This window comes from Acanthochromis polyacanthus, chromosome 2 (genome assembly GCF_021347895.1).
Source record: "Acanthochromis polyacanthus isolate Apoly-LR-REF ecotype Palm Island chromosome 2, KAUST_Apoly_ChrSc, whole genome shotgun sequence".
Classification (NCBI taxonomy): Eukaryota; Metazoa; Chordata; class Actinopteri; family Pomacentridae; genus Acanthochromis; species Acanthochromis polyacanthus.
Window position 1 is genome coordinate 202,611 of NC_067114.1, and position 24,845 is coordinate 227,455.

Here is a 24,845-nt window from a genome sequence, read left to right on the forward strand (position 1 = left end):
GTGAATTCATTGCTTGCCTGGCCGCATTACACACTTGTGGTATCTGAATTGATCAATCTAACGCATTGCTCTGAGTCTGAAAAACTGTGCATCCTTCAACACTTACACCTCAGATGAATTATACCCAGACCGACTTCTCTTCGTTAGATTAGCTATCGGAAGATGAAACTGTGCGAGTTTGTGCATACTTGTCCTTACTTCACGTTGCACTTCGCCGTCAGTATTGTGCATGTATACGCGCAATTATCGACTGAAACCAACATACCCTGGCTGCCCTGCGAATAGTCAATTGTAGCTGCTTACCACTTGGGTTGCCTCAGACAAAGCATGTGATATAGCTTATTTATTGAAGCTGTTATGTAATTACCCCTACATATCTACGTAATCAAGTTGACGACCACAGTCTCCACACACTGTAGGATATGCGACTATTCGTCATGGCAGCTACATTGTTTGCACTATATATATGTCTAGCTGATCCTTCATTAAATCGCCCTAGTCGTGCATGATTTCAACAACAAGAAGTGATGTTTGATTTTAAAATGAATTCAAAAATGATTTCTGGTTCCTCCACAGCTCTTGTAGTTCACGTTTGCAGATAAACTTTTGATTAATTTGTCATAGAACGACGATTAGTTTGTGATGCTTATAGCTACATAATAGAGAAAGTTAGTATGTCGGCATTGAGATGAGACACCTGTCACGGTTTCTTTTGCATGTGTGGATTTGTAAAAGCAGAAAGACTGGTTTTTTGAGTCACGTAAGTGCTGTTGACGTGTGAATCAAATGTCTGTCATCACGAGCGTGCCTGAAATGACACTGTACTGGAAACAAAGCAGACAGTCGTATGTGTTGTCCAGTCAGCTTTGTATCACAGCTGTGTGCACAGACTGAGTTTAATTTCCCAAGACAAATATCTGACACTAGTCCACGGTTATGTAAAATAATTTACTGCCTCCGTGCTCGACTCTCACCATCTACTGTACAGGAGCTCATATTACCAATGCATGCAGCACCTTGTGAGAATTTGCCTGGAATATAGAGGGTTAGCAGCTTCTGTTAACACACACAAGGTCACACAGTTCAAGGATACACGCGGGAACGTATGTTTAGTCATTATCGTCTGAAAGACGTTCTGTTGATGTTGTTGTTGTATTGCCTCGGCTAGAACATATAGCGTGTGCTGAATATGTGTTGATTAATATCTCAGCCTTTCTTCAGGTCAGACAATAGTGAACAGACATAATAATTTTGAAATTAGAATTATATATTGATGTTATATTCTACTAACCTCCAGGACAATGTCACAAAATATTTGAGAACCTATCATCTTGCAGAACTGTCTTTCTGTGATTTCTCTTTTGGGAAAAAATATTCCATAGCAGATCCAAGAGGAATTATAGCCAGTAGAAAAAAATCTACATAAAAAATACAAATCGCAAGTGCAAATGAAAATATGGCTATGATTCCATACTCTTAGAGTGATTTAAGTTCAAATTACAACAAATTCATAATAAACTTCAATTTCAAGTTTGAGTTCATCCTCTTACATTATTTTTTGCTGCTGTCATGAAGTTAAGTAAAGCAAGTGAGAGATTCACAAGCACTGGGAGTTTTGCTCAGTGATGTATGGCGTTAACAGCTGTTAAAGTATCCTGAACAAGTTTTATGACCACATGATGTTGATTTTTTAAAGACAGCTTTTCCAGCTTTCGCTCTTTTACTTGAAACCGTTGGGAAAGGCTCACTCAGAAACTGTAGTAATGCATGTGGACAGGGCCCTGCCTGAGGTCTGTTTGGTGTACCCATGCATGCTGCGGGAGGTCAGATAAGCCAAGATCTCCCTAGGGCGGGCAACTGTAGCGATCGAGATGACAGGCCACAGGATTAGCACATTCAGGCAGACGACACCACTAAACTCCTGAGCACCTCCCACGTCTGTACACTGTTACTCGTCACACACTTAAATCAATTTCCTGACACGTTTGATGACCTCCTCTGGGCCTGCATGCCTCCTGGCATCTGCACACACACTTCTTGTTCTTTGTCGAACTGTGAAGGCTCCTCCATGTGTGAAGTACGGCAGCGAGTTGACCACGTCAGCAGTGCACAGTTAAAAATTACTGTGAATCTGCTTGGAGAGGTTAAAGCAGCCTGGGCTGTCCATGACATGAAGGCAGAGGAGTGGGTTTCCAGACATGTCACCATGTTGAGTAGATGCAGCCATGGAGACAAGCGTCTAGGTACTACATTTCGCTGTGCTGCAGACACATATAATGTAAGAAGACAGATTTACTGATGAACAGACAGATGACATGTAATCATGGAAACGTCACCACAAGGACCAGATATTTCAGCTGTCATCCAGAGACGTCGCTGTACGGCAGCATAAATGCCAGTCTCTGACCCCCTGCTACTCCAGGGGGGGGGGGGGGGGCACGGATTGTGAAAACTTCTGTCATCTAACATCGCCTCACTCTGGAGGGACTGAAAAGACAAGTCTCTGAGTTATCTCGCTATCTCATTCAAATACAATTTTCATCTAGCTTTCTACTATCCTGGACGAATAAAACATCTAGTTCTAGCCATCTATTGAGAATCAAGACTGCAAAGCTTCAAGACTCAGTTTTTCTCATCCTTTCAATTATGTTAACTATGGGGAGATATGGTGAAATCTTGTTGTTCACCTTTCGCTCCAGCCTTTTTTCATCCGGACCGATTGAAAGACGTGTCCTCACATTATTTTTTTCAGTCCACCCACTCTTCCCACCTATAGCACATATTACTTGCCCTTCTATGTCACAATTCGCTGATATGCTGCCTAAAAAAAAGTGCTATTGAACGAAGCAGAGGATGACTGGTTGGACTAATCTAGTAGTGAGGACCTGTTCAACACGTGTATGACCTTCTATACGAACAACAGCATTATTCACAAAGGAGCTCTCCAGCCAGCAGGACGAGGAAACTACACAGAGCCTTCTTACAGATGTGATGGAACACGTCCTCCAGCCGCATCGGACAGCCTGGTCAGAGAGTGCAGATGAGGAACTTAGCACAAGAACTAAAGTTGTGAGCTGCAGAGGTCAAAAAACGAGTGTCCAGAAACAGCAAGCGGTCCGCGATTGCTGCTGAAGCTTGGTATGGTCCTCGCTGATGGGCTCACCATCAAAACGAAAGCTAAATTGAGACGCGTGAGGAAGAATTGGATCTGAAGCAACGCAAGACGGAGGGATTAATGCATGATGGAGAGAAGACCGGTGAGCGCCGAGATGCCAAAAAAAACAGCAACCAGAAAGCAGCAAAACTGCGTGCACCTCACAGATATCCACTTGATGACATAAAGGTTGTTACATGTACATCAAAAAGCAAAATGACAAATCTACGACGAGCTGTGTGTCACAAGTGTGGTCCACAGGTTTTCCGTGTATTACTATCAGTCTCCTGCAGTTAGTGCTTGTGTTGATATGTCTGCGTTGTCAGCTTGATTTGTTATGTCACAATTCCGGAGCTGAAAAGTCCTCAGAGCCCTCCAATTATATCTGTATTTCCACTCCTGCCTTCTAGGTCTTGTAGTGCAGCCTGATGTCTGATTGCAAGAAGTAGAGGTTTCTCAATATTTTCAAAGTAAATGACTCAGTGAAGACACACGATTAAAAGCTCACTAATTCATCCCAACCTTTACCTAAACCATGATAAGCTTTCATAGCCTTTAAAGTGTTCTTCATTTCTTTTCTCTTCTTCCAATTGTTTCTTTAGACTGACCAACTAACAGAAGAGCAGAATTGCTATGTAAGAAGGCCACCAGTAAAAACACTGTTTAACACCAATATTAGCATGGTCCTGTTGTATGTCGCTGACATCATTCATCGCTTATTTGATTTTGTTCCCTTCGTCCTGTAATCTGTCAGAGCTCAAGGAGGCCTCTCCCGTTCGCAAAGACGGAGATGGGACCATCTCACCACTAAGGAGCTTGGCACTGTTCATGAGGTCCTGGTCAACCCAACCAGCCTGAACTTCAGACCATGCACAATGAAGTGGAGCTGCACTGTACGCTGGACTGATAATTGTCTTTTATAGACCCTTTCACAAACAACAAATCAGCTGAATTTATTTACACTGACCTTCTTCCTTCTAGCAACGCCATCGACTTTCCCACTGAGTTCCTGACGAATTCGATGCCGAGGAAGATGAAGGACACTGCACGCAGGGGAGATGGGAGGCGATCAGGTCTTTGAAAGTTAAGTTGTGCTGATGTGGGTTAAAAAGATGCCACAAAACACAAGATGAATCAGATGTCCTGAACTGTAGCTGATATTTAAGTCCAGACTACAGGCGCTGCTGGGCCTGAATTGAGCTTCTATTAATGACACTGTTTGGCTGGAGCAGTTTATGTAATCACTGATGCTATGTCTGCTCTCGACCAGGACGCGGCAACTGTAACATCAGCGCCGCAAAGCTGCTAACGTCACAGTGATGACTAACCTGGGAGAGAACTGACAGAGGAGGAGAGTAGAGGAGATGATCACGAGAGCCGACATACGGAGACGCGACAGGTCAACTAATGAAGGTAATGAGATCCAAAGACTGACAATTAATTAGCAAATACCTAACTTTAGTCTAATCAGTCTCGAATCTTTTATAGTTTATGAAGTTAAACGCTCTCTTACATGAGATCTTTCTTTCCCCACATTAGTTGTTCAGATGGATGAACGCCAAATGAACCGGCCGCATTAAAAGACAAAGAAACCAGTCAAATGCTTTCCTTACCTCTTATTGCAACAAATCTAATTTATCATATGTTCTGTATAGACAACTTAAAACTGAATGTGAAAACTGAAAATCTGTCCCATATAAACAAGCTCAATAAAAGGTAAAGAAAAAAAATCTAAATACACTCATAACTGGCCTTGTACCCCCCCCCCGCCAACGCTGAGCTGCCAATCAGTCTCAACTCGTTTAGCAAGCAGCCTCCGTGACAAGCGGCTGTGTTGGCCACCTGCCTCCTCTGCTTCCTTTCCATCTGCTGATGTCATGACGGATAGTTGGGCTGGCTAATCGCACTTTCTTTATACTTCCTGTTCTTTTTGTTCTGTTCTTCATGCAATGCACTTTATGTGGAGGTTACTTTGAAAGGCCAGTGGGCAGGCTGTTGTGGGCTCAGGTTCGCCTGGACCCACAAGAAGGAGGGAGTGACTAGAAGGATGGAGCGACAGTGCAAACCGCGACATTCGCAGTTTGCTCACCTAAATGAACCAGTGACGACTGAGATTTTTAAGAAAATATATTAAACGGAATAAACAAGAACTAATTTAATTGTGTTTCTTGCAAATGTCAAGGGATACTCACTTATCCTTGTGTGTTTACCTTTTTCGATGTGAAGTCCTGGCTGGGGCGTAGGTGTTTGAGGCCCCTGGGGCAAGTGGATTGTGTTGCTGAATATTGAAGGGGTTGGGTGGCCTATAGAGGGATCATATCACAGATGCAGTCCTTTCTGGGGCGATATCAGGTAATCATTAAAACAAACACTCCCTGCCACTGCGGAAGTATGGTTTGCAGAAGTTGGAATTACAGAACTCAAAAATCAGTCACGTAACCTAAAAGAATCAGATCTGGACTGGATTCTTGCTGAAGCTTGCTCAGGTACAGCATATCTCCTGAGAGACTGCAGTCTTGATTCCAACAGGGCGTCACTTCAGTTCTAGTGGGACAGGGTCGTGATCTTTGCAGCATTCATTCTTGTGTTTGTGCTGAGTTTGTGTGTGGTGTGTGTTGTGGGTGTGTGTGTGGCATGCGCGATGCCGGCCCAGTCCAACTGTTCTGTTCGGTTCAGTTATCTGCATTTCCAAGCTGTACTATGCTAGTTCTTTACATTTTGTTTTTCAATAAAACTGTCATGAACTAAGACGTGGGTGTGTGTTTGTATTTCTCTGGGTCGAGGGCGCTGCTGTGGGAAGTGCAACTTTAAAATGACTCATCAGAGCACTCTGGCTGCATCGTAAGTCTTACTGAGAGACAGAGTGTGAGCTCAGACCCTGGAGCTGGTCAGCAGTACGAGTACAGACATTTAATATTAACAAAAACAAGAAGTATAATACTACAAAACCAGGTTGCAAAACTTCATCTTGGTGCCAAACTCAGTTCAGTTCAGAGGTCCACATTCAGCCCGTTTGCATCTCCAGTGGACCGGACCAGTAAAACCAGAGCATTAATAACCATATAAATAACAACTCTAATACTTTTCCTTATGTATTCTGAAAAAAATAAGTACATTCGAAAATGTTCACATTTAGAAAATTAGCTTATTACTGCAAAATATTATGAACAACCTGAAACTCTGAGAAAAAAATCAACATCATGCCTCAAGTTTATCATTTTTACATAATTAAAACAAAAACTTGTTCCAGATCACAGACTGTCCACAAAGAGAACACATTTATCACATACATCTGCACTATATATATTTTATTTAAAAGACAAAAAAAACCTATAACCCAAACATAAAAATGAGCACACAAAAATTAAACAACAATGACACAAAATATGAAACAAACAAAAAATAAGCAAAAACAATTAACAAAGTCGAACAAAAAAAGCCAGTCAAGCAACACAAGGATAAGAAAAAAATGACAAATGACAAAACAAGCAATACACAGACAAAAAAAAACAAAATGTTATAAATACAAAAATTATTGCAAAAAAATAGAGACTAAACAAACAAGTGAGAAACAAAATGAGACAAATGACATGAAACAACAAAAAAGGAGTCAAAGCGACCAAAATGGAACAAGCGAGACAAGAAAAGAGCACAAAACGGACCAAAAACAATACACAAACCATGAATACCCCCAAAAAAAACAAAAATGACAAAAAATAAGACAAGTGTAAAAAGGAAACAAAACGACAAAAGGAGAAACAACAAAAACAGATAAGAATGTTAGAAAATGACACAAATATTACAAAACGAACAAAACGACAAAAGAACAATACACAATCTAGATATTTTACTTAATGATCAAAAACAACTGTCATGCGCGAGAATTATTTATAAAATTCTATAGTTTTAATAATTTATGAAATTTCCAGCTAATATCTTCTTTTTACACTTTGACGCTGGATGAAACCCTCTGGAGGGCCCTTGGGCACAGACCGCATGTTGACACCCTGATTTTACCTCGTTCACAGATCGCTTAAAAGTTCCCCTCAGGAACCGTAGATAAAACTCATCAAACGTTCGTAACTAAATGTACAGCTCGCATGTGTTTATGGAGGGGGTGTCACGAAGAGACTCGACGATCTGGAGAAGTCCAGATCGCCAGGGAGACGTCTGCAGCAATGAGGGTATTGACTAGCAACAGAGCCAGGCACGGATATGGGTGGAACCAAGAGAGGCAGCAGATAAAACCGTAGGAGTTTGAGAGAGAGAGCGAAGAGAAGAGACGGAGGTGTAGGGGCAAGAGAGGCTGAAGACATATAACATAGAATCACAGGAAGTCGGAGTGAAAGACTGAAAATGAAAACTGAGAGCGATGGAAGGCAGCAGCTTAAGTTCGTGTGTCAATAAGCAGCAGCCTTCATGTTGGCTGTAGAACTCATTGCAGTAGACGAGGAACTACCGGTGATGAGAGGCAACAGAATGGAAAGACAGAGGATGGGAGGTCTGTAGAGGTGTTGGATGCATCCATGTGATCACACACACCCCCCCCCCCCCCCCCTACATAGCTGCAGTTACTGTAAGCGTCTGAAGTGTATAAACCAATCTCTTCTGCTCTAGGCTCGCCGTAGTGAGCTGCCTCTAACATTAAAACAGGTTTGAAAACGCAGAGAAGACTGTATCTCACAACAGAACACATCCAACACAACTGGCTCCAGATTTCACTCATAAATATTCAGCTTTTCACCTGACGCCAGTAAGAATGCAGAGAAGTGTGTGTTGTGTGATCATTGTGAGTGTGTGTGGTGTGTGTGTGTGTGAATGTTGTAGTCACGATGTGGGTAGTGGGTGTGCTGTAGGTTAGCTGTTCATATTGGTTTACTGGAGAGTATACAAGCTACAGTGTTTCTCTGTCTCTGGTGTATAAAGTTGATAGAACAGCACGCATTATTCACTTAGCTGTCATATCATTAATTAATCTCCAAATATTAGTAATAAATGATAATAATGAATCAGTTTCATCTTTTTTTTTTAAAAAAAGGCTAAATAGTAGATTATTTGATGGCGAATCTTTTCTTGTCCCTTATGCTCAGTTAAACATAAATATCTGTAGCATTCTGCGACTTTTTTTACATTTTTACCATTTTCTGACAGTCGCAGATTAAAAACTAATTTCAATTAACCCGGATAACATGATGACGTTTCAGAAGAAGACAATAATGCATTGAATGTCGAGATGATTGTATATAACTGTTATAGTTAACTGCTATCCTAGCTTTTCTGAAGACTGTAAATTCGCTGAGAGAGTGGTCCTGAACATATTGGACAATGGTCTGTTGAAGAAAAAATTCTACTTTGGCGATTCACACAGACAATTTTCATGTTTCCATGAAGACTACACTTTCATTCATGTGCTAACATAACTGCAACAAGGCGTTTACATAATCAATTCACATTAGAAAAACGCACTCAAGGAGAGCGCTATACATCCTCCAAGCTGTTCATTCCCCCATTTATCATCAGAAAGCACAGTGTTTATTAGTTATTGATGATCAGAAATCATCCTGCGCAACATAGAAATGTGTCAATTTAATTGTATACATAGTACCCACAAATAAAATGACCAGGCGTCATTATGTATGTGTACGTTATTACGATACTGAATCATTGGACCAAATTGGTCCACTATGACTCCTCTTTCCTTGTGTCCTTGTATCATTTCTGACCTTCCTGAAATTCATCCAAATCCGTTTAGTCTGTTTTTCGAGTAAATGTGCGCTAACACAAAAACAACATTGTACTTAATCAATTAACATAACTCTGCATGCGTTCCTTGGCGGCAATCAGCACTTTCAACACCATTAGCTAACACAATGAATGTAGCATTAGAACACAGAGTGATGGTTGCTGGAAACGTTCCTCTGTACCCCTATGTAGATATTCCATTAAAAATCAGCTGTTTCCAGCTAGAATAGTCATTTACCACATTAACAATGTCTAGACTGTATTTCTGATTAATTAAATGTTATCTTCATTGAAAAAAAAACTGCTTTTCTTTCAAAAATAAGGACATTTCAAAGTGATCCCAAACTTTTGAACCATAGTGTACCTGTGAAATATATGGGGCATGTTCCTGAAATGACAACAGAATACGCAATCACCAATGATTGGTTACAGTATTATAGTCTTAGAGGAGGCATGGGAAATATAATCCTTCATATAGTTGCAGTCACAATAACTAAATACAAGCAAGTCAGACATGTCAGTACAAGATGCAGCAACAGGAACTGTGGAGACAGAAAGTCATGCGTAGGGTCCGTTTTAGCTTAGAACAGAGAATTTGAAAAGCACATTAACAGTAGTTATAAACTGTGGGTTGTGGTCCTGACTGTGATGTACATGAATGTTTACAGTGAGGATGTTCGCTCAGCCAACATCATCTGCAATGAGAATGACACACACTGCCTGGTGGTGGACAGAGAGTGAGTAGCTGGATGTTTTTTATGTGGCATGTTTTTAGGTGGACCCACAACCACAGCCTTTAGATCTAATTTAATTGGATGTCTTATAATAGATGGAAATTTCTAAGTTAATTTCAGTGATTGTATTTAAATCTGCTGCAATCGCTAAAAGCCACTGAGTGAAGATTGATGTGTACAATAATGACACAGCTCACATTGCTTTCTGCTTCACTGGATTAGGTCTGTTCTGGTTAGACATGTACACAGATAGTTACAGACAGCCATAGACATGTAGTTGTATTAGGTAAAGTCAGACTGTCTGTGCCTGCAGATTTGTGACATAACATTAATTTAACATAAACATAATTCTCCAAAGTGCACAAGTGTCTATGGGCACAGTAGTGCAAATGTTCAGTAACAGTGTGTATTCACAGAATACATAAATACTGTGGACTAAAAAGTAGTACAATAACAACAACAACGTGATCGTCCTCAGCTGTCCATTGTCTTCTCTAGTCTGCATCAGTCCACTTGGAGGATGGAACTCCCTTGATGAGTTCTTTTCATTCACCACACACAGGATAATACATTATTTCACGTGTTATTCAAGAGCAATTAAGTTGATCAACCCAGACAGTACATAGTCACATTTACAACCCAATGTTGGGTTTAGTTGCCTCTCAACTGAATAATCACCTATAGAGGAACTGAGTGCAGTGGCTTTAGCAAGAACACTACCATGTACAGCTGTGAACCTGAGTTAAAATATATTTGTAAATATTTTACGGATGCCTCAGTGTGGGCACAAAGAGAATTTCTCCTTGTATGATCAATGTAGGATATATAAGCTCTTTTTTTTTTTTTTTAAATATTAGCTTTGAGACAGACATTAATTTTAAGGGTTAAATCAACACCAGGGGGGGACATTAAAATACCATTCATTACCTAGTTCTATTTTTCAACTATTAAGAAAATCTAAAGCTATTATCACTGTGCATGCCCACACACTGTAATCAAAGTTGTTCCTGTTTTTGCCCCTTGATTACAGAAATTTCAACCAAATGGTGGAACTTATGAGGAGCTTCAGGCCTACCTGAAGGAATACGTGGAAGAGCTTTCCAGGAGTGATGAAAGAAGAAATGGCCCTGTAAGTGAGCCGTGTCTGAATGACTCAACAAACAGTGTTAGAATAGTCTAGGCGTTACACCAAGGGTTTAGATGTAACCATGTGTCCCTTTCTCAGGCCCCACTCACCTCAGATTGACTCTGCAGAGGCCGTGGAGCTCAGGAGGCTCAGGGAGAGGCTCGCTGTCCTGCCTGTGCACCAGCCTTTCCAGGAACTGGAGGTCATCGCTACACTGGGCATGGGAGGATTTGGACGAGTAGAGCTAGTAAGCTGCAACAACAGCATAGCTCCTAAATATCACCTTTCACTGTTAAATTCTGCTTTATAGTGGACATCATTTAAATGAACTTTGTTTACTGTTACTGCCCAAGCAAAAAATGCTTTCAATGCATCAAACAGAAGAAATTGTACTGATATGCATATCTCTAATCACTTGCATCATGTGATACGGTGAAGGAGAGCCACGAAAGTCCCAAACTGTTACATAGATTTACTTAGGCTTCCATGAAACCTCCAGTGTCTTCTACAACTGGCTGTTTGATGACTTGCTGTTGGGTTGGCGTTAGGGTCTAAAATGAGAAAACACGATATTCCAGCAATGAATTACTTGATGCATAAAGTAGTAAGACTGGAGACAGATTATTTGTAGCCCAGAGTAAGAGTCAGATTTCGTCCCTGATTTTTTGCATCTTTCTCTGCTAAGTCTGCGCCTCTCTGCTGTTTCTCAGGTGAAGCTGAAGGACGAGGACACCACGTTTGCTCTGAAGTGCATCAAGAAGAAGCACATTGTGGACACCAGGCAACAGGAGCACATCTACTCTGAGAAAAACATCCTTCAGCAAACAAACTCATCTTTCATCATCAGGTGAGCTTGTTTGCTATGTCTAACATAACACATTCAGGTTTAGTTCTAACGCTGCCACCTAAAGATGAGATTAGTTTGGATCTTAAGTTGATTTTCACATTCTAAGCTAGTGGAAGCTTTTAGATGGTGAGTAGAAAGGGTATGAAAAGTTAGCAAAAGAACCAGTTTAATACAAAACTGGAGCTGCTCAGTGTGTTGGTTTCTCAGTGGAGTTGCTAAGGACACTGCTGGGAGAATGCTGCTGACCCAGCTCCCAGCACTACATTAAGATTTATCTGGGCTATGGCTTTAAAGAACAAAGGCCGTGTGTAAGCAGTCTGTTGACTGTCACTCAAAGAAAAGTTCAGCCACAATCCAGTGCTCCACTGATCCTACACTCCATCTGCCACATAGTTCCCTCTCATCAGTTCAGTGGTTGTTTATGGCATTTCCAAGAATCTTAGAATGCAATAAGGTTGTGGGCCGTACAGTTTAGAAAGGGCACTGTTTCAGAGCAGTATGAGCTGTTGTCATCTGCACTCTTCCCTTTTTTGGTGCTTGTTTCTATACCATCAGAAGAAAAAACTGTTTACTATCAGAAGTTATAGGCCTGTTGTTGCCATCATTATGATATTTAGTTATGTTTTAGCACTACGCTAACAATACAATTTATTTTCAACCTGCACTATTACCAGACACAATTAGGTATTTAGTTAATTTGGTATATGTTTCAATTACATATACTGCCTGTCCAAAAAATGTTGCCACCTGGATTTTAACTAAACAAATAGGTAAATAGGTAATTGAATGATTACTGCAGTGATGAATATGTTCATCAACTTATTTAACCCTAGCTGATTCAATAAGTAGCTGCTCATTTCTTAAACAACCATGCCAGGATTCACGGGGCTCAGTGTGGTTCAATGAGTGGTTCAGGGAGTATGAGACATCATTTTCACACATGGATTGGCCACTACAGAGTCCAGACCTCAGCCCCGTTGAGAATCCTTGGGATGTGCTGGAGAAGACTTTGCCTGCCATCAATGCAAGATCTTGGCAGAAAATTAATGCAACTCTGGACAGAAATAAATGCTGTGTCATTGCAGAAGCTCATCGAAATGATGCCACAGAGAATGTGTGTTGTTCTCGAAGCCAAAGGTGGTCTGATGAAATCTTAGAGTGTGCAACTTTTTTTTGAACGGGAAATATATGTGACTTAATGATTTATGTGTTTTAGTTTTACTTATAAAGTAGATGTATTTCTTTGTGCTTTTAATGTAACATGGTAGCTCACATGGCTGTGCCTGTGTTTCAGGTTATTTCGAACATTTCGAGATGATAAATATGTTTACATGCTGCTCGAGGTGTGTCTCGGTGGGGAGCTGTGGACTGTGCTGCGGGACATGTGAGTGTAGGTCCTTTCGTTAAATCCATTCAACACCTACACATGTAAACATCCAGGAACTGTTATTTAAAGAGTAACACACTGAAAAAGTATTTCATTGCCCTCTGTGGTTGAAAGTTTCCAGTTGTTGCCATCTGTCGCTAATAGCGGTGTACAGTATACTGACACATTATGAAGTATGGCTCTTTATGATTGCAGTAAAACGGCAACAGGATTTAAGTCACTATATAAAACAGCACTGAGCTTTATCATTACTTTGGCAGCTTCAAAACGCAGCCCGTGTGAGTGTAAACCAGGGGTGTCAAACTCATTGTAGTTCAGGGATCACATACAGGCCAGATCTGAAGTGGGCTGGACCAGTAAAATCAGACCATAATAACCTATAAATAACCGCAACTCCAAATTTTCCCCATTGCTTTTGTTCAAAAAAGTGCAAGTACATTCTGAAAATGTTCACATTTGATGAACTGCCTTCTTACAAAGCATTATGAACAATCTGAAATTTCTGAAGAATAATAAGTGCAGTTTCAATAACATTATGCCTCAGTTTATCATTTACACAGAACAATTTACAGATAACACTATGTCTACAAAGGCACAAAACTCTGAGTGACAGATATCTAAAACTGAACAATATAGTATTTTACTGTATGATCAAAACAACTTCTTATCATCTAGAAATTATTTGAAACTTACAGTTTTACAAATTTACAATTTGTAGTTAATGCCTTCTCTAATTTTTAAATTTTGCAAAGTCATCCTGCAGTCCAGATTAGATGCTCTGATTGGCCAGTTTTGGTCCACAGGCCAAATATTTGACACCCCTGGTGTAAACAGTCCATTTGTAGACTTAAGGAAACCACAGTCCACCTTAGAATCCTACTGAAATGACGGTGCAGTTACATAACAATTGTTATGCAGAAAACAACCGTTGCAGCAGAATACCATGATGTCTTTAACAGAGCTCCAGTCAAACCTCAAAGGATGGAACACCATGTGGAAAACATAGTAATGAACATGACATGTTTTAAAAAGGTTCTCCCAACTCGTGTTCATGCCTGTAACCATACGTTAATCTGCACTGTGTATATTCATAAGATGTATTGTGTCATTAATGAGGTGGCCTTTTTCTAACCTATCAGGAGTTATTTTGATGAGCCCACAGCAAGGTTTTGTGTTGGCTGTGTGTTGGAGGCCTTTGATTACCTCCACACTATGGGTGTTGTCTACAGAGACCTGAAACCTGAAAACCTTTTACTAAATGCAGAGGGCTATGTCAAAATGGTAAGTCACTTTTCTAAATATTTGTCACATTCTTTTAAGAGCGTTTTGCATTCTGTGTCTGCCTTATTTTAATACGTATTATTAATTCCTCTCTATTACCACAGGCAGACTTTGGCTTTGCTAAAAAGATTGGCCTTGGAAAAAAGACCTGGACATTCTGTGGGACTCCTGAGTATGTAGCCCCAGAGGTCATTATGAACAAAGGCCATGACTTTGGGGCTGATTGTTGGTCATTGGGAATCCTCATATTTGAACTTCTAACTGGCAAGTAAGTCAGGAAGATAGAATATTCTGAACTGTTAAATCTTGCACTTCTTGAAGAGCAAACTAAAGTGATTAGCTTTTCAAACTCTTAGGTTACTGTTTGAACACTTTGGACGTCTTTCATAGGCGGATGGAAGTTTGATACAGCTTTACTGAGCATCATCAGTTAACTGCAAATTTCATGAATGATGGCAGATTATTTGAAACGGACAAAGTATGTAGGTGGTGAGCAATGCGGGTCTGTGCACTGAGCCTAGTAGTTGACAGGGACAGGATTAGTTGATGCCTGATTATTGAAGTCTAGATAGTCTGACTCACGTGTTGTAGGATATGGGTATCTTCCAATACTGGCCTGTTACCCACTTTGCTGACTATGCATATGGTCCACCAATATAAACATCCATGCACTATACATCACTTAATCTTCATTAGGGTTATAAAATGGGCTGACTAAGTGAGATCACACTGCTCTCAACACAGCTTGTTATCATTAACCCTCCTATTACCTTTAAATTTACTAACATCTTTTATTCTTTGGGTCAGCAATTTAAAGCTGCTGTCCGGAGTTTCCGTTTGCTTTCAATTTATGTATCATTTTTTAACAAAGCTTAAATGTGTTAGTCTAGTTCGATACTATAATATAAAGTTAGTATAACGCGATATGAAAATTTATTCCTGAGCTCCGCCTTCCTCTCATAGACCCCCATGTTATTCCAAAAAGCGCCGGTTGCTGCCGACCAATCAAGTTCGAGCTTCAGCTTTGTCATGCTGTCAATCAACGGTTACGCGCAGAGCCAGCAAGCCCATGCAGAGGTGGGCGAGCTACGCACTACGCAACCGCACGCACATTTGTTTTGCTTGTGGAGGAGAGAGCATCAGGGCTCAGTAACTTCCAGAAAAGTTACCAATCCCACGGCTTGTCAGGCCAAGAGACTGCAGGACGTTTTTTGGCTCGGGGTGCTTGCGTCGCTCCCCGACCACGGCCTCCATAGCCCGCCTGACGGCTTCGTTTAGATGCCCGACCTCTGGAGGAAGATGTTGGGGCGTCTGGGACATACTCTTCGTCAGAGGAGTCATGCAATTCTGAACTCTAGATAGAAATAAATAAACAATGTAACATATATACACGCGTAAATGCACTAAGTTTGATAAACAACGTCATCGAGAGGGATACACGAGTGTAATCACATATTGAAACTTTACTAGTTCGTCCTAGCAGATTCATGTTATTTTGGTATTAGGACAAGTTAGACTCAATACAGCATTCTAACGTAATTCCTTTATTATTTACTAAATGTACTAAATGTAGAAGAGTGGAAAACAGCAAAACAGGCGAGATGCTGCAGCACTCCGGGCACTTCTCTCATGTACTCCGCGCTTGCACAAATAAAGGGGCGAAATCAGAGGGGAGGGAGGGTGGGACCAACAGTGTTTTGGGAGACGCTGCGATTCAAACTCCGGACAGCAGCTTTAAACCTCCAGAAAATTATTCTAATCAAAAATTTTCCCTAAATTTATGTGCCAGGATTTATGTCTGTTTGTAGACTACCTAAATAGCCCTTTTCAATAAAACAACCCCCCACCCACTCCCCTCATACATCCAGAGTACCTGGTACGCGATTATGGAGACGTTTGCAGATCACAGTAAAATCTCACTGACTGACCTAAAATTGGGGGGAAAATGTATGTTTTTGATGTTTTAATGACTTTATATTATTTCAAAGTACATATTTTGTTCTCTAAAACATTTGGAATGAAAAACTATTTCTGTTATCGAGAAAAGTAACATTTATTTTATCTGGGATCAATTTGACTAGGAAAAACGGGAACAAAATCCAAAAATTCAGGGCCCTAAAGATTTAGTGGCCTCAATATCATCCAAAAGAACCAAAACAAAATAGTGTACAATGTACATATTTCTTATATGCTTCATACAGCTAAAAGCTTGGTGTCAAATTGACCCCAAAGAACATTGATGTGTAAAACAGGACACTGAAAACATATCATCACATTTATTTTATGTTTACCCTGTTGCCCCCAAATTAACCTAAAAGATAATAGGAGGGTTAAACTGTTTGCTACACCAAACATACTGTAGGAAGGCAGAATCTGGTAGGCTTATGGTTAAGGCACATACCATATCATTGAAGTGGTAGAGTTCAGCTATTGGCTGGAGGAGCTTTGCTGCATGTCGTTCTTGGCGATCAGACACTGAACTGATGGATAAGAATCTAAATATCTCTGTGTCTAAAACTTTCTATAATATTTATAGCATAGAAGACATAGAGCGTTTTATCAGGTGGACTGACTAACTAGCTATTGCTAGCAGCTATATTGTGGATGTGCTTGGATACAGTGAGCAGTCTCTTTATTGCATTGTGGCATTTTAGTATTGAGTAATAAAGGAATATGTCAGCATCTCTCATTCTTACTGACAGTGAGATTCAGGGATGGATAGCAGTCTGTGTTAAGTGCAGAGCGGAACAAGGTTAGCCTACCTTTCCATTGTAAGACTGGAAACAGGAGGAAACAGCTAGATGAATAGATTAATATCGATCTTCTGATTTTGTTCTCAAAAGGAAAGCAAATAGTAACATTTCTCAAAATTGGGAGCTCATTCTTTTAAAAAAATAGTGGATTTTGTTTTATTGTTTTGTGCTTCAGGTAATATGAAAAGCTGTTTTTCTTCCAGCCCGCCCTTTTCTGGCTTAGACCACATAAAGATTTACACCATGGTCCTCCATGGCATAGAGAAAGTGGATTTTCCCAAGAGGATAGGCAAACGTCCAGACGAACTCATCAGGAGACTCTGCAAGTACGGTGAATCACACAACATTACCAGATGTGAGGATAATAAATACTGTGCAGTGAATGTTTGAACAGAGACAATCACTAAGGAAGGAGCCCACCAGCCAGTATCCTTTAGGAGAGGACTGGGCGAATGTGTTGCAGTGCTGGACTGAGCTCAGACCTGGGTCATTTGACATGGGTCATATTCATGTGTTACATTAATGTGTTTATTATTCCCCGCCTCCACGAAGTGGAAAAGGAGGATATAGGTTTGGCCTCCGTCCGTCCGTCCGTCCGTCCGTGCTTCCGTGCATCCGTCCGTCCGTCCGTCCGTCCGACATGAAGGGGACAGCTTTTCTCGGAAACTATTACAGCTAGGATTACGAAATTTAGTGTGTAGCTTCACACCATGGACACCTTGATGAAGTTTGAAAATGAGACCTGTGCGATAATATTTAACAGAGTTATGGCCCTTCATCACTATTTTGGATATAGACTCATAGACATCACATGTGGCGGGGGATATTGATGACCATGTCGTCTTGTTAAGTCATGTTTTAGATTAATTTTGTCATGTGTCCTGGTTAAGATTTGCTTGTTGTTGTTATTCTGCCTGACACTGAACCAATATAAACATATCTTTCTATTCTTGTCAGGTTAAATCCAGTTGAGAGGCTGGGAAACAAAAAGAATGGTATCATTGACATCAAGAAACACAAGTAAGTTTACAGTCCAAGGGACACAATTCCTTTTTTCCTTTTGGATATTTTTAGACTGCGTTTCAAATCACGTCCTTACAGTAGCATATAGGTGGGCTATAGTAGTTACTTTTAATATTTCATGTTAAGGTTTGACTGTCATGTTTGTCACTATTGGTAGTCTTTTGATTATTTTTTATTATTATTAAATATGTACAAATCAAGTATAGCAGCATTGTTATTAAGCCATTTAAGAGAATACAAAGAAATTATTTATGAGGAATGAACACACCGAGACCCAAAGAGGAAGAATCCGCTCAGATGGGGTGCCTGAAGTTCGGGTAATTATTCAAAGCCACCTAAAATTACAATATGAGAATTACAGTTGAATTATAGTGAGGTGTGTTCATGATAACATCAGAACCAAACTTTAAAATGAATCAAGAATGAAAAACAATAAATGAATAACTCAACATAGATGAGGAAATACAGTCTTATCTCAGTGATTTCATTTAGTGGGAAAATGTTTTAGAGTACATATAATACAGCTTTTGTGGTTTCACTTCTTTTATTAGTTTTGAAGATTTTAGGGGCGAGATTCCTGCATTTCAGCTTTGTGTGTAAGAATTACATTACAGCAAAGCTCATCATTTTGTTTTGCCAGATGTGACTAAATGTTGTATTGTCTCCGAATATAAAAGCTGAAAATAGTAAGATTTTTTTTTATTCATTTGTGAATGTCAAGCCAAAGTGTTTGTATTACAGTGCATGAGAATAACATATGGTCTGTACTTTTAATCTCGTTTTTATGAAATGTGATATGAATTAGTGCAGTTATAAAACTAGTCTAACTGTGGCATTTTGTTTGTTTTGTAGGTGGTTCCAAGGATTCAACTGGGAGGGTTTGAGATGTCACAAGCTGCTGTCTCCACTGAGGAGACAGGTGAGACTTAGAAGCACAGACAGCTAGTCAAGTTTAACAAATTGTGAGCTTTTATGTGGAAAATAGGGACATGAATTAAAAAGAGAATGTTGTGTACATGAGGCAGTAATATGGAGTCAGCTATGGATTAGTTTTTCATAATGAAAATTTAAATAGGACATTTTTTTACCAATTTGAAAAGGAATATAATGACTGGGTGATCATTTGCTGATGTTGACGCAACAACTGTAAAAAGCAAAAGCGAATACAAAAAAATATCCCCTTTTTAAAGTTATTTTGTATTGGGTGGTGCCATACATGGGCTGGTCAAAATACAAATTCTTTGTGTGAGTTCAAAGTTACGGTAGAACAGTGCTTTTGAACATGTTTCTTTATCATAGTCCACAAGTTCTTGATGGGATTTATTTCCAGACTTTGCAGAGACCAATCTAAAACCTCAATTTTAGCCTAATTTAGTCATTTCTGTATCACTTTTGATGTGTATTTGGGGTCATTGTCTTGTTGGAACACACACCTGTATTCAAGATCCATTATTTTAGACTGTATTTTAGACTTTCCTGAAGAATGTGGAGATAATCCTCTTTCTTCATCATTCCATTTACTGTATGTAAGTCACCAGTTCTATTGGCAGCAACACAACCCGAGAGCATAAAACTACCACCACCATGCTGGACAGTAGGTTTGGTGTTCTTGGGGGTAAGAGCCTCACCGTCACTCTTCCAGATATATTTCTGGTCATTATGGTTAAATAACTGTCTTTTATTTCATATGACCAAAGAAATTCCCTTAGAAGATCTTTTCTTTGTCCATGTGATCAGCAGCAAATACGAGTCAAGCTTTAAGATGTTGTTGCTGGAGGAAGGTCTTTGTTGCGTGGAAGCCTCTCACCTTATGGAAATGTAAAACTCCTGTGGATACTGACAGCTGTGTTTTAGCAGCTTCTAATTTATTGCAAACCTGCTTTTTGGTGATTCTTGGTTGATTCTTGACCATCCTGACCAACTGTCTCTCAGCAGCAGGTGATAGTTTGTGTTTTCTTCGTGGTCGTGGCAGTGACACAACCGTGCCATGCTCTTTATACTCATAAACAATTGTTTGTACAGCTGATTTTGGGATCTGTAGCTGCTTTGAAATGGCCCCAAGTGACTTTGCTGACTTGTCTAAGTTACTAATTTGTCTTTTCAGATCTTTGCTGAGCTCTTCAGATTTCCCCATTGTAGTGTTTGTGACTGATTGTAATGAGTGTGTGAAGTAGTCACTAATTTTTTTTGGCTCAGAGGAGTCACCAGCTGTAGTCAATCGTAATCATTCACATGAAGTTAGGGCTAGGTTTAGAGTTAGCCTCATTTTACTGTAGAAACTGTGAATCTGTGTGCAGCAGCTTATCTGTTTGGTTGTAGAAAAGCATTTAGGTTGGCTACAGTCACAATGACACGTTCAAATATTTAAATTAATTATTGAAGTTACTGTGATTGAGTCAAAAAAAGGAAGGCGACTTTGTACAGTACAGGAAATGTTAAGTTACGCCTTATTAATACTTCAAAAAGAAAAATGTTCAATGGCTGCAGAAGTTGTGTTTCTCTCTTTTAATTTAAGAGATTGCCCAGGAGAATCAAACCATACAAGTGAAATCATCGAAAATCCAGTAATAATTAATATTTTTATTGTTTCTGCAGCTGAAGGGGCCGATGGATCACAGTCACTTCGACATATTTCCTCCGGACACAGAGGATCCTCCTGATGAGCTGTCTGGCTGGGATAAAGAGTTCTGAGGACTCTGATAACAAAGACTTAAAGCATTAACTGTGAATGAAAGTTGAGACTGAACAGATATCCTTCTGTGCTGAAAGTACAGGGTGGGGAAGCAAAAATGTCCTGTCAGGTAAAAACAACTATAAATGAGTATAATGTTTTTATTCTTTGGAATTTTGAACTGATTTCTTGAAGAACACAAATTTAAAGCTTTCAGAACATGTTTCTTCAATCTGTCCTCCATCAGCCATGAAGAAGGCCTCGATACAGCCTCTGAAAGAGGCAGAGGCCCTCCTGATATCCTCCTTGGGGTAGGCCTCCCATTCCCTGGAGAATGCAGCCTTAAGTACATCCATATTGGCATGAGGGGTGGCATTAGTCCTCAACTCAATGGCGCCCCATCAGAAAAAATCCAGGGGGTTTAGATCTGGTGAGCTTGGGGGCCAAATGCCTTTGGGCCAGAAGTTCACCATACTCTACTCACAGAACTTTTGAACCTTGATTGATGTGTGAGCAGGAGCCCCATCTTGCTGCCACACATAGTTGTTGTCAAGGTAGGTGGCCTTCAGCCAGGGCAAAACGGTGTATCTCAGAACTTTGTAGTGCACATCAGCCCCAATTTTCTGATCTGGCTTGAAGAAGTAGGGGGGCATCTTATTGCCATCTGAGCCCAAGACTCCCAGGACCATCTGGAGATCTCTTGGTGCCCAAACTGGATTGTCTGGCATGCTGGATGTGGCGAATGGTCCTCTCACTGATGCCAACAATCTTGGCAATGTCCTTCTGAGGGATTTGGCCATCCAGGACATCACAAACCCTATTGCGTTTTGCTTGTTGCTTGGTCACTTCACAATGCACCAAGGTCTGACAAATACTAAAAAAAAATTGGTTAAAGGTAAGGAACTTTGATTTTAATTATTGTTTTGATTACCCTCATCGTTTGGGCAGGACATTCAAATTTGTCAATAGGACATTTTTGCTTCCCCACCCTGTAGAGTACATTCCGGCCAGACTTTTTGCTTAACCTCTTTTTTATAAAAACAAATAAGCATCATTACAGTCAGATAAATTACACCAAGGTATACTGTCGGTCTGTATTGTGGTCTCCTTCTAGATACAATGACATACATAGCAGCCGCACAGTGTTCAATCAGCTCGACACTGAGCGACAAGAGCCATGACAACATTAAAAGGGCAGTTCATGAGAATTGGCAAAAGTCCTCCATAGAGATGTAAAAAACTGATCACAAGCTGTAACAAACTTTTACTTGCTGCTGTTGCTGCCAAGGGTGGAAAACCAGGTTTAGGGGGGCAATTCCTTTCTCACAGGAGTGATTTAGCTTTTCAATAAATCTCCAGAAAATGTATGTATTTATTTCATTTAAAATTGGCATTTTGTGTTTTGTGAGTTATATCTCATGTTAGATAAATATAAATATTAGTTTGATGATCTGGAACATTTAAGTGTGAGAAATATGCAAAAATAGAAGACATCAGGTAGGGGAAAAAATCACACAGCACTGTATCACAGATCCTGAAATTCAGAGTTGCTATAATAATTGTTATTTGCCAAGTAGAATTGTGGCTCAATTTTTTTTTGTTTAACCCTGAATGCTGATACGATAGTAAAGGGATCAGAACATCCGTCGCAGAATAGTTTATTCTGGACCTTCTTTATTAAATGGCAATTAAAAACTGGACCAGGTTTTAATCCTAAGAACGGCCTTAAGAGAAGCTTATCCCCCTTAATCAAAATATCATCCTTTGAACCTAGGAGGGTCCGTGAACGAATTTCTGTGCATATTTTGGCAACTGGATTTTTCGTTCTGAAACGGGTATTGAAAAACAAAAAAAAATGAGTGGTTAGTTGATTTTTGTTTTAAAATGCAAAAATTAAAATTGAAATACAAGGCATTTTTCCTTTTCATGAACAAAAAGGAATATATGAAATTTTTGAAAAAATGCTTTAATTTTCATTTTATATTTAGAATAGCAAAAATATAAAGTCAATGAGACAGAAACAAAAAAAGGTCAGTTTTTTCATTTTCTGAGACCGGAAGTGGTCATATCTATGTCTGTTATTGTCTGCAACCCCATTGTAATGTCAAAGCTAGCCCTTAACAATGGCGAAAAGAAAAGTTGATTCTGAAACAGAGCCTTTCAAAGCGATGGGAGGCTGAGTTTATGTATGTTGACATTGCCGGTAAAGCCATGCGTCTCATTTGTGGAGCTAATGTGGCTGTAATGAAGGAATTTAACCGAAGATGGCAGTTTGAGACAAAACATCAGGACAAGCTGAAAAACCTGCATGCAGACCAGAAACTACAGAAAGTAGAAGAGTTGAAGAAGAATCTGACATCTCAGCAGATGTTTTTCACCAGAGTGAAAACACAAAGTGAAGCTGCTGTGAAAGCAAGCTTTATTGTGGCAGAAGAGATAGCCAAATCAGGCCATTTACTGAGGGAGAGTTTCTGAAGAACTGTATGCTGAAGGTGTTCACACAAAAAGCAGATGCTGGAAAATGTAAGCCTGAGTAGAAATACAGTTGCTGATTGGGTTTGTCAGATGGCTACTGATTTAACAACACGGTTGACTGAAAGAACCAAAGAGTTTATTGCATACTCTCTTGCTGTTGATGAAAGTACTGACATGACGGACACTGCACAGCTAGCCATCTTCATCCGTGGAGTGGACTCCGATTTGAGCGTTACAAAGGAAATATTGGATATTAAATCGATGCACGGGACAACAACAGGAAAAGACATTTTTGAAAACGTATGTCTAAGTGTAACCAACATGAAACTTCCCTGGGACAAACTTGTTGGACTTACAACAGATCGGCGATGTGCGGTGAAAAAAGTGGGGAGGATGCGAGTAAAGATGCAGGAGGAGAAGTGTACTGGTGAGTAGACGGCATATCACTGCATCATCCATCAGGAAACGCTGTGTGCTAAAGTGTTAAAAATGGAACATTTAATGAGCACTGTAATGCAAACCGTAAACTTTATCCGAGCTAAAGGTTTGAACCACTGGCAATTTCAATCTTTTTTGTGAGAAACAGATTCAGAATTTGCTGACATTCCTTATCATACAGAGGAGTGTTGGCTGAGTCCAGGAAAGATTCTCAATAGAGTTCTTGAGCTACACAAGGAATTTTGTGAGTTCCTGCACTGTAAAAAAGATAGCTACCTCCTGTTCAGCAGAGTTGGTATTTTGATCCTCATGGTTACTTTCCCTTGACCTACAACAGTTACCATCCTGTGAAGCTCAGCAAGTTAAACGGACAACTTATAAACAGGAGCAATACGTAGTGGTCAGGGGTTCAAAGCCAGCTCATGGCCCTTTGCTGAAGGTCCTTAAAAATAAATTTTGAGTTTATTTTTATAAAATGGCCCAAGAGAAAAGAAAACTGAATGTTTTGATTTGTTATTTTCACTTTTGTGGGAAAAGCATCATTTCTATTTAATTTTTTTAATTTTTTTTGCAGCACGTTCATAGTTGTAACTTATAATTTTGACAAGAGACATTTTGATAGAGAACAAAGCATTTCAATTTATATAAAGTTTATTTATTGTGGAATAATATTCCTGTTTATTTTTATAAAATGGCCCAAGAGAAAAGAAAACTGAATGTTTTGATTTGTTATTTTTACTTTTGTGGGAAAAGCATCATTTCTATTAAATTTTTTTAATTTTTTTTGCAGCACGTTCATAGTTGTAACTTATAATTTTGACAAGAGACATTTTGATAGAGAACAAAGCATTTCAATTTACATAAAGTTTATTTATTGTGGAATAATATTCCTGTTTGTTTTTATTCCAAAACATTTACTTTTAGTGTCTTCAATAAATGTTTATCCTGTTTGGCCCACGACCTAAAGTGTGCTTTAAGCTTTGCCCCCCCCTCTGCAATTGAGTTTGACACAACTTTACCCTTTATCTTCTGTCTTCTCAGTTGTCCTTGCAAGGTGTTGTATTTTTTGCCATGCCAAGTCTCATAGTGGCGCCGAAGAATAAATTCCTTGCTTGCATACACACCAAGCACACAGGTTTGTCATTCACTTCAGTGAACGAATAGGAAGTGGTCCATTTGTCTTGGAAAATCCTACACTCGATGTCCACTTTTTT

At 39.7% G+C, this 24,845-nt stretch overlaps 1 protein-coding gene across 1 annotated transcript; it reads left to right on the forward strand.

Annotated features, from left to right (window-relative positions):
• The first annotated feature begins 10,751 nt into the window (after window positions 1-10,751).
• Window positions 10,752-22,126, forward strand: LOC127532949 (cGMP-dependent protein kinase 2-like). Its single transcript, XM_051944849.1, has 10 exons — window positions 10,752-10,759; window positions 10,856-11,003; window positions 11,467-11,603; window positions 12,898-12,987; window positions 14,130-14,271; window positions 14,376-14,539; window positions 17,228-17,350; window positions 17,982-18,044; window positions 18,900-18,966; window positions 20,643-22,126. Exons 1-10 carry the CDS (start codon window positions 10,752-10,754, stop codon window positions 20,736-20,738), a joined length of 1,038 nt encoding a protein of 345 aa, XP_051800809.1. The 3' UTR covers window positions 20,739-22,126.
• The last annotated feature ends 2,719 nt before the right edge of the window (window positions 22,127-24,845 follow it).